The 15,953-nt window shown below is 42.4% G+C and overlaps 2 protein-coding genes across 8 annotated transcripts in view; one reads left to right on the top strand and one right to left on the bottom strand.

The window, feature by feature from the left end:
* LOC137518675 (gastrula zinc finger protein XlCGF26.1-like) overlaps nt 1–6,578 on the bottom strand; it is a 45,187-nt gene extending 38,609 nt beyond the window's left edge. For all 3 annotated transcript variants that reach the window (XM_068236826.1, XM_068236827.1, XM_068236825.1), the window contains exons 1-2: nt 6,470–6,578; nt 3,582–4,715 (exon numbers count right to left, since the gene is read on the bottom strand). In XM_068236826.1, coding sequence (XP_068092927.1) covers nt 3,582–4,695 — 1,114 coding nt within the window. In that variant the 5' untranslated portion in view covers nt 4,696–4,715; nt 6,470–6,578. The remainder of the gene's footprint in view (nt 1–3,581; nt 4,716–6,469) is intronic.
* An 8,026-nt stretch (nt 6,579–14,604) lies between these two features.
* PRP4K (pre-mRNA processing factor kinase PRP4K) overlaps nt 14,605–15,953 on the top strand; it is a 116,903-nt gene continuing 115,554 nt past the window's right edge. For all 5 annotated transcript variants that reach the window (XM_068236829.1, XM_068236828.1, XM_068236830.1 and 2 more), the window contains exon 1: nt 14,605–14,690. In XM_068236829.1, the coding sequence (XP_068092930.1) occupies nt 14,656–14,690 (35 nt within the window). In that variant the 5' untranslated portion in view covers nt 14,605–14,655. The remainder of the gene's footprint in view (nt 14,691–15,953) is intronic.

Genomic DNA, 15,953 nt, shown 5'->3' on the forward strand with positions numbered 1-15,953 from the left:
CTTTCTGTGGTCCTAGCTAACACAAAGTAAGTATCAGGTGACATAAAGTTAGCCTGGGGTTTGTTCTTGCTGTTATGTTTGTTCACCTCTCCTAAGGACAGTAACTAAATGCTGAATTGCCTGTGCGGAACCGGGGAGAAGACCTGAGCTGTGGCGAGGGACACACGTGACTTCTAGGGGCTGGAAGAAGCCCCAGGTAAGTAAAGTTACATTTTATTAATCGCCTCGGATATCCTTTAAAGCTACATGAGCGATTTTTAGTTTCGGATACAAAAACATAAATCACTATTTTGTGCAACTGCAGAAGACTTTGGTGAACTGGATGTCTCGGGTATAGCTAGAGTTGGGGGAAAAAATTATCAATTATCAAATGATTAATTTCTCTATTTGGTCTATGGTGAAAAGTAGATATTACTTACAAAACTTTCTGCTGTGTGATTGAATTGTGGCAGGGTGTGATTAAGGGAGAAAACAAAATAAAACTGCACAGGCAGCAGCTTATGATCCAGGTAAAGCTATCAACAGTGCATTTTACAATAAAATTGAGTGCTTGGGCTGTTAAAATTCCTAACAGCACCCAGTGCCAGTCCCAGTCCCAGTTCCAGAGCACGCAAAAGAAAAAAAAAACCCACCAACACTCAATCTGACCGTACAAATGTTTGTGCACTCTGACCACTTTTAGGTTTTATAAAAGCACACTTTAAATGTACCAGAGACAAAGCAATACAAAATATTTATACATACCTGGTGCTTCCTCCAGCCCCCTCCACACAGATCACTCCCACAACGTCTTCCTCTGCCGTCTCCTGGTTTTGGTAGAAGCCCTGTAAAGTTGCCCTGTTAGCGCAAGGCGCTCCCAGTGGCGTGTGCACGCAGCCAGGCATGCACAGTGCACCCTGACTCGCCAAACTTATGGGCTTCTACCAGGTCAAGGTGGAGGAAGACGTTGTGGGGGTGATCGATGCGGAGGGGGCAGGAGGAAGCCCCAGGTATGTATAAATCTTTTGTATTGATTTGACTCTGGTTTACTTTAAACAACTTAAACAAATTATATGCAAACCGTGAACCCTCAAAACACATGTGTAAGACTGAACAATTATTGTACAGTATTTAACAAGACAAATGGTGCATTTCTTTACTCACTGGACTTTAAAAAGGTAGGAAAAGTACCCAACTAACAAAAGTGGATAATTTCTTTCCAACATCCAATCCTGAAGATCTGCTTTGTTTTAGCAATTACATTTCAGCTATGGTATTAGTGTAATACAGAGCGCCTAATCATCCATACACTGCAAAACAGAAGGTAAAATAGGAAATTTTGAGCCAGTTAGCCTAATGTTGGAGAAAGCTGGGCGAGGATTCACTGACAATACTGGTTTATAAAATGCAGATCTATTTAGCATACATAGCAACTACAGAGGTTAGTTTTAGTCTTTAACTAATCAGAGTATGGTAAACTGGATTTTCTGTCTACTGTCATCACAGCAGAATACTGGTTTTCTGAGCAAGGCTGCTTTTCTCTCTCTTAAAGCTGGTACACACAATGCAATTTTCCCATGAGACTGATGGTCTACTCCCGCACGGGATAGATTTTCAGATCAGTACCGCACAAAATGAATCCCATTCTCCATCAGTAGATCGGACTTGCCAGAAATGATCGATTGACCAGTGGGGAAAATTGCATAGTGTCTAGTAGCCTTTAGTACAAGAGGAGCGATTTGCCATCGTTGTCATGTGCACTAGGGGACAGTGTCCCGACTCTAGTGTCAAGCAATTCAGGGGCACTTCTGGAAATTTGCCCAGGTATATTCTAATCAAAATGGAACAACAGAAATCAAACAAAATCTACTCAACAAGCTTTTTTGTTCATTTGCACGCTTGGGAAAGTGCATCTGAGCTGCAGCCCATTTTTTAGAAATAACATACTTCTACATACATACCTTCATGGAAACTGTGCGCATATCTTGACAAGTATGCCCCATTGTTTCAACGTAAAAGTCGAAAGTGTAGACTTTGCCCAGAGCAACCAATTACATATGTCAGCCTATACATTTAAAAGGACAACTGAAGCGAGAAGGATATGGAGGCTGATATTTATTTCCTTTTAAGCAATACCAGTTGCCTGGCTATACTGCTGATCCTCTGCCGCTAATACTTTTAGCCATAGACCCTGAACAAGCATGCAGCAGATAAGGAGTTTGACATTGTCAGAACTGACAAGATTAGCTGTTTCTGGTGTTATTCAGACACTTCTCTAACTCTTACTATAAACGCCTGCTTACGTGAACTACATCAATGGATGAATGACAACTGGCTGAAACTAAATGCAGACAAAACTGAAGTCCTGATTCGAGGGCAGAGCATGATAACAAAACAACTTGCAGTCTTCATCACTGGGAATAGGAGGCACGGATCTACGCAGCTCTGATCATGTGCGTAGCCTGGGAGTTCTAATTGATTGGGATTTAAACTTCAGAACTCAAATCTCTGCTGTGGTGAAATCATCCTATTTTCACCTGAAGAACATTGCAAAAATCGAGCACCTCATCCCCCCAGAAGATCTGCCAACCTTAGTTCATGCCTTAATCACATCCCGACTGGACTACTGCAATGCTCTCTACACTGGCCTTCCAAAAAAGTTCTTGTACCGCCTACAGCTGATACAGAATACTGCTGCCAGACTGCTAACCAACCAACCTCGTCACTGCCACATAACGCCAGTCCTGCACTCCCTTCACTGGCTACCTATAGAATGAAGGGTCCTATTCAAGATCGGCCTACTGACATTTAAATCCCTGAATAATCTGGGCCCTGGATACATGAAAGATATGTTGCAGCTGCGTAGCAATCTCCGCATTCTCAGATCCACAGGCTCTAATAATCTAGTCATACCCAGAGTCCACTTGGAAACTTTTGGTCCCAGAGCCTTCTGTCATGCTGCCCCTACATTTTGGAACTCCCTACCTCAAAGATCAGGACAGCTCCATCCCTGGCCGTGTTTAAATCCAGACTGAAAACCCACCTGTTCAGTTTGGCATTTGCAGAATTATAACTTTTGTTGTGTGAATACTTCATCCTACTACCAATTACTGAATCTGAGAGAGCCTAAGCGCTTTGAGTCCTATGGGAGAAAAGCGCTATAGAAATGTTTTTGTATTGTATTGTACTTCTGCAGCCAAAATAGACCCGCAGGCCTGCAAAGCAACTGGTATTGTTTAAAAGGAAATAAACATGGCAACCTCTATATACTTCTCGCTTCAGTTGTCCCTTAAATGAAAAATCTGATTGGCTGCATTGAGGAACTGTTGCTGTTTTGCTCTAATTTTCTTTGCACATGTCCTAATGAACCTGCCGACAATGCCTGTAGTATCTTTGGTGCCCTTTCCAAAGTGTTCACATGCAAGGATTCTAGAATTTGCCTTTCAATTGCATAGAAACCTATATTTGAAATCTGCATGGGCTTTAGGATTACTGAACAGACACTTAATGGAGAATCTTGGCCATTTCATTCTCCCCTGGGTGTTTTGAACTTATGACAGGAGTACAACAATCAGCTAAGTCAAGGTGACCATGACACATACCCACAAATCCACACTGACAACACTTGAAGACCTCTTCATGGTGGCAAGTGACATGCAGATCTCTGACACCTTCACTTTCAAATGATAAAGGACATTTGGTACACAGGAACACTTGACTTTTCTTGTCATGTCCTCTCATGTGGCTTTTCCATGCACTCTGTGTCATGAAGCGTTTCTCACACACCTGACACTGATAGCTCATCCTTACTAGGCAGTGGCCTTTCAGGTGTTTATCCATCTGGCTCCATTCAGTCATAAGGCAACCACAATATACGCATTTGAAGCCACCACTGGGTTTGTGACATTGCATATGTATTTTGTAAGTGTCTTTTGTTTCCAATTCAAGCTGGCAAGATGAACATACGTAGTTTGGCTTGTTAATACATTCCTCGTTATTCTGGCCAGGTACACCTGATTCTTTTGAAATTCTGCTGTCATCCTTAGCAGGTTCCTCAACTACAGTGGTCTTGGAGAGCTTTGATTCAGTTGATGATGAAGCAGGTCTTATGTTAGATATACGATAGAGACCAAGAGATAAAAGGTGCTCACACTGAGCATCATCTTCATGTTTGCTTTTGGGTGAATTTGCAGTGCTCGATGGTGGAACAGAGTCACTGGGGACAGATTCATCTAACTGGAAGTCTGATTGTTCTCCCTCAAATAATGAATTAACTTCACTTGTGCTGACCAGATTTGTGTTAGCGCTCTGGTCCCCGAGGCTAATATCACATGATTCAGGACTCATGGTGTTCAGCATTCTATACAGAAAAGGCATTTTTTCCAAGTTTTCTTCACTCTCTTTGTTACCCTGAGCAAGATCCTCCCCAGTACCAAAGGAATCATGTTCTTCTTGGTCTGCGTTCTCTGGAACCATTGTTGCTTGATGTAACTGGTGAACTTCCAACACGTGATGGCAGACTTTGTTTTTCAAGCTGCTAGTAAACTGGCATAGTTTGCACCTATAAATCTCCAGCAAAAACACCTCTATCAGACTGCCTATTCTAGCATCAAAGTTCTCTGCACTGGATGCATAAAAGCAGGACGTTGCAATCTCTGTACCAATATGCAGTTCTGTGGGTGTTATATACTTGAATTTGAACTTTAGTTCATCCATTTTTTAAAAAGTCAGCAAACCTGTAAAACAGAGAATTCAATTTATTATATGAAATCTCTATTTTGATTTTACAGTGAAAGAAATATCAGCATTTGAATATTGGAACCAAGTAGAAAATAAGTCAGAGACAATCGTCCCCAAAAATTACTTGGACCTTTCAAGGCTCATTTACTAATGTAAAACCAACCGACAGAGCACATAAGTGATCAAGAAAACCTGGGTCTGGCTTTATTCAAAATGTGTCTTTTATGGCTTTTAGGTGGTAAAAATGTTCAACTCTTGGTTGGGTGATATTTTACAATAGTGATAGCTGTTTAAAGCAATTCTGAAGGTAAAAATCAAAAAAAGTTAAGCTTTACTTACCCGGGCTTCTTTGAGCCCCTAGAAATATATATGGTCTAGTGCTGAAGTTCCGCTGTCCCCTCCGTATGATCGTCGCCGACCCCGGCTTAGTAGTGGACTTTTCGTGACCGCACTCCCGTAGCCAGGAATGATCTGCACTTGCGCAGTTCACGTCTGTGTGAATTGCCCAAAAGAAGAACGTTCCATGCCACGGGATCGTGAGTGGCGTCCAGCACACCCACACAGAAACCCATGACTCAGCCAGGATCGGCGATGACATGGAGGGCAACCTGCGAGGACAGCAGAACTTCAGCGCTGGACCATATAGACTTCTAGGGGCAGGAAGAACCACCAGGTAAGTAAAGCTTAACTTTTCGATTAGAGTTTATGCTGTTAAAGTCACACTTGCCAACTCAGTAAGATTTTTTTTTTTTTTTATAAATCCAGAGCAGACCCCCCCCCCCCCCCCTCTCCCCCCAAAAAATGTCTGCACATGCCTGACGACCTGTTTTGCAGAACACTTTCTATGGCAGTGCGAACCTACACTAACTGTAATATAGCTGCACTAGTCGAGCCTTAGGCTACGTTCATAGAGACATATTGCGGTGTGTAAAAAAAAGAATTGCAGTGCATCGGAGGAGGAAAGTAACCACTTTTGTTATGCATGCGGTGCGACAAATACAGTAAAGCATTTAGCATATAAAAAGTATGCTTCACTACAATAAACCATGCATTATGCAGTGCTGCACTGCATGTATCGTGTTACTCCAAATGAATTACTTCACATGGATGTGAAAGTACCCTCATAATATAATTGCATTATGTTAGAAATTTGATTATTTTGTTTGCGGTAGCACAGCTCAACGTGTCACTGTTAATGCAGCATTAGTGCCATGTACACACTAAATCTTCATACAGTGCAGCATACAGTCCATAGACTTATGCTTGCACTGCACCATGAACTGCGCATGGTAATGCACAGCATGCAGTGCGTTATCCCAATGGATTGCGTCACACTATATTGCAAACATGCCAGTGTGAAAGCACCACTGAAATAAAATTGAATTGAGATGCAATTATGCTGTCTGTGCGCCACATCAGTGCCTAGTTGCAAGACACATAAATATCTTGCTGAGCAGAGTAAGATTACAGTAAGCACTGTTCTTATACATGCTAAACTTTAAACTGAAAATATATTTCAAGAAGGTACTACTAATTGTAGGGATGCTAAAATACTTGCATAGATACCCTGCAAACAGAAAAAAAAACAATCAGACTGACTTTACAAGTGCAACTGTCTGTAAACATGTAACACTGATTGTGTAGATGTTTAACCTTTTCGAAAGCTACAAGTATTTTGAAAACTGCAAACCCCAGACACAGCAAATCATTCGTATAGTTAGCAGGCAGCCAAGACACGAGCTATACTCACTCTGATTTCTGGCTGGATGTCACATTAATTGCAGACATGGAATGTCAGAAGCACACTTGGCTGCAGCAGAACACTTCCGGCAGCACTGCTCCCCTCCCCTCCTCTCTGGCTGCCTGTTGCTCTCTCTGCCGAGCTCCTTGTTTCTGAGCTCGTACACGCCTACTACGCTATGTTTTTTTTTAGACAAACTTTATTTACATAGTGTGTACCACAAACCTTGAACACTGGTAGGTTATGTGCACAAATGTGCACATTTATTCGCATGTAATTCGAATGTGTATGTATGTCTGCGTATCTAATTGCAGCAGATCTTGTGATGGAGAGGGCAAGGAGCCTGTGTTAATAATTAAAAAAAAAAAAAAAGGCAAACTTGCCAGACAGCTGCCATCATGCAATATGTAATTAAATAGTAGTTACAAAAAAAACAAAAAACCTTCAAATGTCTGACACGACTTCCCCCCCCTGCAGTTTTTAATCACAGTTAAATCTTTAAAGTGAAGTATCAGGATTGCAAATTGTCCCTGTCCGCAAAGAAGTTGATGGTCAGTACATTTTCCTGCCAGACCCATGTCCAGAATCTTTCAGCTTTCAGGTTTTCCACATGATATTTGCATTGTCTGCATTTAAATGCAGGCTTCTTTTTTACAGTAGCCAGTGACTTTTAAGGCCTATTTCCACTACCTACGAGTCAAGGCCATTTTCTGCACACAATTTCAGCTGCAGAATTACAGCCTATTGAAATCAATAGGCTGCATGCTGCAGTTCTCCACAGCGTGCCATGCACGCCACAGCTAAACAATTTGATTGCCGATTCACAAAAGCATAGGTGCCACGTCTGATTTGGAAACGGACGCAGCAGCCCAGTGGAAATGTGACCTAATTGCATGCGTTGTGCACAAAAGTAGTGCAAGTTGTATTTTTTTTTAAAACGCTATACAAAATCTCAAATGTCTCCTAAAAACGCATTGGCCCCATAGGAAAGCTATTTCACATGTGATTTCGAATTGCGGCGAAAACGCCTGCGATTTCAACAAGTGTGACCTCTGCCAAAATGTTATGAACTATCTTTTCTGCAGAACCAGATTATATGCTACCAACAGATCTGGTTGGCTGCAATTACACTAATATAGGAGAACAAGAAGGTGTGACTCTCTATGACAGCACTCACATTGATGTTCCTGCAGGATACTGTATTTGGTGTTCAGGGCCGGATTTAGGCCAAACCACCTAGGCCATGGCCTAGGGCACCACAGGAGCAAGGGCTCCAAAGCAGTAGACTAAACTGTTGCAGCATTTTCAAGCTTGCAAATGCTGCCTGCAATACAGGGAGATCAGGCAAGCACCTGACCATGGTATGTGGATGCCAGCTGCCTGTGCAGCGGCCACTATGCTCTCTGTGCATGTTGACGTTGTGGTGGCTACAGACTTGGGCAGCATTGGAGACAAAGACTAGGCTTCTGCAATAGAAATGAGCGGAGAAGTGGGTGACACTGATGGCTGCTGCAGTGTGGAGGTGAGCTGGCTACCTATAATGAAGGGGGAGAGGGATTGAGGGAGTCATCTAGCTACCTATACTGGAGGGGGGGAGGGGTCATCTGGCTACCTATACTAGGGGGGAGGGGTCATGTGGCTACCTATTCTGGAGGGAAGGGGTAGGGGTCATCTCACTACCTTTATTGAAGGGGGCAGCTGGTGACAGTGGCCTTGGGCGGTAAAGAGAACAAATCCAGCCCTGTTGGTGTTACACCTGGCAGACAGCCATGCAAAGCCTTTTTGTCAATCTCATGGGCAACATGGTAATTACCCCTGCTGTTAGCGCCAGTCAAATTTACTGCTACTTCATGCATAAGTCTCCTTATGAGCAAAGAAAAATAGAAAATTGTGTGCTAAACAGAAACAATGTCATAAGCCTTGTACACACATTAAATGCTTCTCGTGCAAGACAGCCCCTATCTATCGTGTGTAAGGCAGCCTCAAAGCATCATAGAGAGATGCGAACTGGCGAATCATCTCTACTGAGCGCACATCATCCCTACTGTTCTCCTACTCAACGCACCCGCTCTATGCTTCTCAGTCATGTGCTGTGTTGTCATTCCTCCTCCCCTTCATAGCAACAGTACGCATGCTAGCCAACAAAACTCTGCCCTAAATTGTCGCATGAGGATCAAGGCCTGACCTTTGCTGGTGACAGTAATTCGGCGAGTGTAAGCACCTCTAGGAACAGCCAATAACAATGAAGCTCAAGCATCAATAAATAAGAACAAAATCTATATCTGTATGTGAGTGGACCTAAATTCCTCTATAAAGATACAAGAGACTAATACACTCATACAAAAAAACAATTACTACTAAGGATACAAAATTGTGCCCACGATAACTTACCTCTCCTGCCGCACTCCATTCTTCCGACAGGTCTACCTTCACAGCTGAAATTTCTGCTATGAAGGCAGAGATGTCAAGCATGCAGTGCAGAGGCTAGAGGTGGTGAGACAGTTAAATTAACTCTCTCTGTCTCTGCCTAATAACATTTGCACGCGGGTAAAGTTCAACTTCTCGCTGCTAAAGCTGGTTCTAACTATTGAATCATGAGAACTTAGTTTTTCACAAAATTGTTCTCTACTTTGGTTTCATTTTTGTTGAATAGGTAGTCGTACAGTGGTATATATTATGTAGTTGTACACCCGAGTAGAGGTTTTAATCATTTTAGAACCTGAAAAGGGCCAGATTATTATTTTTTTATTATGTCCTGATATGTAAAACCTTAGCATTCAAAGTGCCTGTACTTTCTTTTTTCATGATTGTAAACAATATCCTGATATCTCATTAGTTACCCTATGCTTCAATCTATAATAGATTTTTTTCCTCTAGAAGTAAGTTTGCTGGAGTATGTTGGTGAAACTTTGAAAATTTAAAGTTACACTTACAGTACACATTCAAAATCACCCTGATAAAACGGTCATCTAAAGGCCCCGTTATTGCTAATGGGGGGTTCCAAATTCCACCATAGGTCCACCCCAAACCTCCATGGTGGTTGTTAACCCTGCCTCCTCCTGTGCAACGGATATGGGAGGAGTACCAATCCTTTCAGACAACAAACATTATGCGCGTGTTCGGATATTTTTCTGGCCATACTTTGTATCTGGGGGATTGGAAAGGGCTACCATACCAGCTACACTTGCTATGGGGGATGGGTGGAGCACTGCTATAATTTCTACACTTGCTACGGGGAGGAGGAAGAATGTTATAGTAGCCACACTGGGGTAGTAGGGAGGTTCAATCATAGGGAGGGGGCACCATGAAATTTTAGCTTGCGGACCCTGTGGTTTGTCCCTGCTTTTAGGGACCATTTATCCGTGACTCTATTTTTTAACTGAAAATAGTGGCCCATGTAACTAATAAATTTGCCAAATGTGGTCACAAATTGGATTTCAGAGATGATTTTGAGTAAGGCAGTTTTGGATTACAGAGGGATGAAGCATTTCAAACTATTTCGCCAACTACCTTATCTCTTACAGATGGGGCCTGTCATTTATGGCCACATCAAACTCTAAAAAATGAAGGCCTCTATTCCACGAGCAGCTAAAGGTGAGGAATTTACCGCCTGTCAGTTGCCCACGTTTACAAACCAGCCCTTGCTAGTGTTCAGCACAGGCGGTTGACAGGTGTTCCCCCACGGAGCTGCATCTGAGCAGAGCAGTTGCTGTCCTCAGATGCGATATGAGACGGTGACAGTGTTTTGACCACCTCCCGTGGAAAATAATTGCTTGGATCTTGTGTTGTACATAGTGAACAAAACACATTTCTGAGCCCACTTAAAGGATACCAGAGCTGAATAGCTACGTGTTAATAGAGGCTCATGTCATGTGTGTGCATAAGTGCTGATACTAAAAGCACCTCCTGTTTACTATAACACAAAATACAACAGCAGCCAAATAAAAACTAAATAACTGCTATCGCAATAACATGTAAAATTTAAAATACATGTGCATGTTTACACATAAAATATACATTTGTCCCACAGTAAAATGCACTATAAATGACTTTTTTTCCTGTGTCGTTGTCAAAGTAGGTACTAAAAAATCTGACAACTATGACAGGTCTTACATTGTACTGATCAGAGAAAAAAACCAATTGGTCAGTGTAGAAGGAAGAAGACATAGAAAAAAGGCTACAGACTGAAGTATACAAAAGTTGTCACAAGATGTAAATATAGGTTTGTTTTTAAGTGAAATAAACTTATGATTGTATGTGTTTTACTAAATATACCTATAATATAGAACTGGGTCTTATATGTTATGTTTAGTTTAAGGCCTTCATTTTAATTCTAAATACCAGCTAAATTGACTTGCTGAGCTAAAAAACAAACAGAAGTAATGACCCTTTGAACTTTCCAGTGCTAAAATCTTATCTCAAGCCTTTTCTCACACAGTTAACACTCTTTTGACTTCTACTTTTCTCATGCTCTTGCTAGCATTCAGCACAGGCAGTGGATAGGCGCCCCCCTCATGGAGTTGCATGTGAGACGCAACATAAAACATTTTCGCCGCTGGATAACACCACCGCGTGTCAAATGTGCAATGTTACCAAACGCATGTAATTGCAACTGAATGGCACTTGTGGCCGGCAGCCTGGCAGCTGAACTGCTTGTTTGTCCGTGGATAAGAGACCTGAATTAGACAAGCCGTTCCACAAGTTCATTTGCATAGATGACAATTCTTTAATGCTTGCTGTACTGGACAATAGGAAGGGACATCAGACAATGACCTCAATTCACTAAGCTTTATCAAACACTTTATCAAACGTTTGATAATTTACCTCAAGAGTAAAATCTAAGTTTGAATTCACTAAGGTGTTATAGATTTATCGAATGTTTTATCGATAAAACGTTCATTAAATCTATAACACCTTAGTGAATTCAAAATTAGATTGTACTCATGAGGTAAATTATCAAACGTTTGATAAAGTATTTGATAAAGCTTAGTGAATTGAGGCCAATGTATTAGTAAGGCTAGCACTACAGTACCTATGTTTATCTCATCTCACTTCAGGAGTACTTCAATATAGTTGTAATTTTAACACTTTCTTCTAAATAGCTTGGGGGTAAAAATGACCTCCCCTTTACCTAGGTCTCTGGGACATACTATTGTGAGTCCTTATTATTAAAGGAGGCCTTTGGGTTGCACTCCAGGTTCCCAGCAGGGGGGCAACATGTGTGGGGGTAGTTACCGTCACCTCACCAGCACTGAGGCGGAGGTAATCTCTAGATCCTTGACATGGACAGGGGTTTGCAGTAAAGGGGAATGCTTATTTTATTTTATTTATTTAAAATAGTACAAATATTGGGAAATATGTGAGTAGAGTGGTCGTTGGTTTATGAAGCTTTCCACTGGGTCACCTCAACTACCCTAGTTTTGAATGCCCGGTATCAGCTGCTCATCATTTTGCAACATTTTTTATGACAAAGTTTTCGGAAAATCTGGGTGCAAGTCTACTTTAGGGGACCCAGCAAGAAACCTCATAGTGAACAGGTTTCCAATAACAGCATGAAGTATTGTGATTGGCTGAATAGGCAGCAGCCTTAAGGAGCCTCTTACTGATTACCCTCTGTCCAAAACAGCGCTGTCAGGTTAAATGGACCTTGCTCGTATGTGATCAGCTTGCTGTGTCAGATATTTGTTTGCCTCTACGCCATATTGCACTCTGCAGACTCTTTAAAGAACTATTTCACTCTATGTCATGTAGAGAGTGTATATGGTATTATGGACTTTGCTCATGCAATTGCTTTGCCTTGACAAGCTGTCACATCTTGCTGCCCTCGTAAAACGCTGTATCTTATACACCTTATAGTGCCTCATTTAAGCGTTATATTCAGTGTATGGATGTTCTTGCTTGGTGATCACTATCTCCCATTTTTGTACCCCAAAGTGCTACTGTTGTTACAAGTACTGTATTATTGTACTTATTTGTTAAAAGTTTTGTCATTTCAATACAAGTTTGTTGCATAATGTGGTGTACTGGTCTATCTTTTTTGTATTATAACTGATTAGTGTGGGTATAGTTTACTACAACCAATCTGAAACTTAGCAGTTCCAGAGGGTGCCGTCCACTCAATCATGTTAGCAAAATTTCCCCATGGAGTTTTCTGCTGGACCTGTTCCAGCATCCTAGCATACTCATCAAAGCAGCATACATTTACATGAATATTAGTTGCCCCTTAAGTAGGCTTGCGCCAAAATCTGTAGTTATATATTTCAGACTACTTTTATTATAATAATGGTGGCAACTAATTATCCAATCTCACCATTTACAGTGGTGTGAAAAACTATTTGCCCCCTTCCTGATTTCTTATTCTTTTAAATGTTTGTCACACTTAAATGTCTCTGCTCATCAAAAACCATTAACTATTAGTCAAAGATAACATAATTGAACACAAAATGCAGTTTTAAATGATGGTTTTTATTATTTAGTGAGAAAAAAACTCCAAATCTACATGGCCCTGTGTGAAAAAGTGATTGCCCCCCCTTGTTAAAAAATAACTTAACTGTGGTTTATCACACCTGAGTTCAATTTCTGTAGTCACCCCCAGGCCTGATTACTGCTACATCTGTTTCAATCAAGAAATCACTTAAATAGGAGTTATCTGACACAGAGAAGTAGACCAAAAGCACCTCAAAAGCTAGACATCATGCCAAGATCCAAAGAAATTCAGGAACAAATGAGAACAAAAGTAATTGAGATCTATCAGTCTGGTAAAGGTTATAAAGCCATTTCTAAAGCTTTGGGACTCCACAGTGAGAGCCATTATCCACAAATGGCACAAACATGGAACAGTGATGAACCTTCCCAGGAGTGGCCGGCCGACCAAAATTACCCCAAGAGCGCAGAGAAAACTCATCCGAGAGGCCACAAAAGACCCCAGGACAACATCTAAAGAACTGCAGGCCTCACATGCCTCAATTAAGGTCAGTGTTCACGACTCCACCATAAGAAAGAGACTGGGCAAAAACGGCCTGCATGGCAGATATCCAAGGCGCAAACCACTTTTAAGCAAAAAGAACATTAAGGCTTGTCTCAATTTTGCTAAAAAAAGATCTCCATGATTGCCAAGACTTTTGGGAAAATACCTTGTGGACCGACGAGAAAAAAGTTGAACTTTTTGGAAGATGCGTGTCCCGTTACATCTGGCGTAGAAGTAACACAGCATTTCAGCAAAAGAACATCATACCAACAGTAAAATATGGTGGTGGTAGTGTCATGGTCTGGGGTTGTTTTGCTGCTTCACTACCTGGAAGGCTTGCTGTGATAGATGGAACCATGAATTCTTCTGTCTACCAAAAAATCCTGAAGGAGAATGTCCGGCCATCTGTTCGTCAACTCAAACTGAAGCGATCTTGGGTGCTGCAGCAGGACAATTACCCAAAACACACCAGCAAATCCACCTCTGAATGGCTGAAGAAAAACAAAATGAAGACTTTTGAGTGGCCTAGTCAAAGTCCTGACCTGAATCCTATTGAGATGTTGTGGCATGACATTAAAAAGGCGGTTCATGCTAGAAAAACCTCCAAATAAAGCTGAATTACAACAGATAACTACAGATAAGAAGGGGTGCGGATTCCTAGTTAAATCCAACACTAAAATGTCATGTTTAACCCATTCAGTGAATTTCTGCTTAAAAAAAAATCTGGCATAATAGTTTGTAAGCTGTAAGCAATCTTTTAAAGCAAAGTTGTAATGCTGGGTGTTAAACCGCTTTAAGTGTGACAAACATGCAAAAGAATAAGAAATCAGGAAGGGGGCATATAGTTTTTCACACCACTGTATATGTAATATATGGCTGCCTAAATTATCCATTCAGTATATTAATTCAATAGACACACTATATAGATTTGGTAAAATTGGGTGAAAAAGACTGGATCACAATAGTGGCCACTTGTGTGCACAAGGATTTGTTCCAATTTTATTCACAGATATGCATTATTAATAACCAATCATATCTGATCCAAAAGATAGCTGATACATGTTTTTGTTATGAATAACTATTATAGCCATAATCCATTTCTCCCACCCCAAGCAACAGCCAGCCAGCAAAGCTGCCAGCCAGTACCGGAACTAGAATGTGACGGAGATGACGATTCCCCGTACTTCCGGTCTCGTAACCTCGTCTCCTCCGAAGCTGCGAGAGGAAAATGGCTGCTGTGGATTCGGAGCTGCGTGATCTAGAGTAAGATTGGAGGGCGGGAGGTTGAGCGGGATGCTGGCGGTCACGTTAGCGGGATGGGGGTGGCGGGTCCGCGTGTGTGAGGTGACCGGGGAGGTGCTGCACCATGTGAGGAGAGCATGAGACATGTGCCAGGAGGAGGGAGTGGGCTACTGCTGCTGCCTTATGGTCTATTAGCAGACTGCCTCTCCTGTACACATAGCTCCGCAGCGCTCCCTCCTCATGCTGCCGCCTGACTGAGGAGAGAGCAAAGCATGGCAGCACAAGGAGGGAGGCGCGGCGCGTCTCTATACTGTCCCGCTAAAGCGCTCCAGGTGTACTCCAAACACTGAACTCAACTTGTCTCTTTTGTTGACAACTGTGCACCTAATATCTAGACATAGCTACAACTTCCGGCTTTTATTACGTCTTTACGTGTGCTGGTACCATGTGTGACTGGTGAAATAAGAAGGTGACTAGAATTTGGCGTGTGTCATGTCTATATGTGTTCAATTGTATGTTTATCCTGTTCTTTCATACACTTTTGAGTGCAAGAAGGCAGTGACTGAGATTTAATGACTGCACAGCATAAGTCATAGAAATCTTAACTTCTAACGCTACAAAGCAATGACAGTTATGCAGTTATGATATAGCAGGAGTGTCAAACTCAAATATTGGGCTCTATTCTTAAAGAGACTCTGTAACGACAAAAAGATCCCCTGGGGGGTACTCACCTCGGGTGGGGGAAGCCTCAGGATCCTAATGAGGCTTCCCACGCCGTCCTCTGTCCCACGGAGGTCTCGCTGCAGCCCTCCGAACAGCCGGCGACTGTGCCGACTGTTCAATTCAATATTTACCTTTGCAGGCTCCAGCGGGGGCGCTGTGGCTGCTTTCGCTCCGAAGGAGGCGGAAATACCCGATCTCAGTCGGGTCCGCTCTACTGCGCAGGCGCCGGAGACTTGCGCCTGCGCAGTAGAGCGGACCCGACTGAGATCGGGTATTTCCGCCTCCTTCGGAGCGAAAGCAGCCAGAGCGCCTGCGCAGGAGCCTGCAAAGGTAAATATTACGTCACCGCTGTACGGAGGGCTACAGCGAGACCCCCGAGGGACGGCAGACGGCGTGGGAAGCCTCATTAGGATCCTGAGGCTTCCCCCATCCGAGGTGAGTACCCCCCAGGGGACGTTTTAACGTTACAGATTCTCTTTAATGACTTCCCGCATGCGGTAAAGTCAGTGTGGGAAATTTGCGACCAAAACATCGCCATGTTGAGATTCACAAAATTTACCG

Source organism: Hyperolius riggenbachi, chromosome 5 (assembly GCF_040937935.1).
Source record: "Hyperolius riggenbachi isolate aHypRig1 chromosome 5, aHypRig1.pri, whole genome shotgun sequence".
NCBI lineage: Eukaryota > Metazoa > Chordata > Amphibia > Anura > Hyperoliidae > Hyperolius > Hyperolius riggenbachi.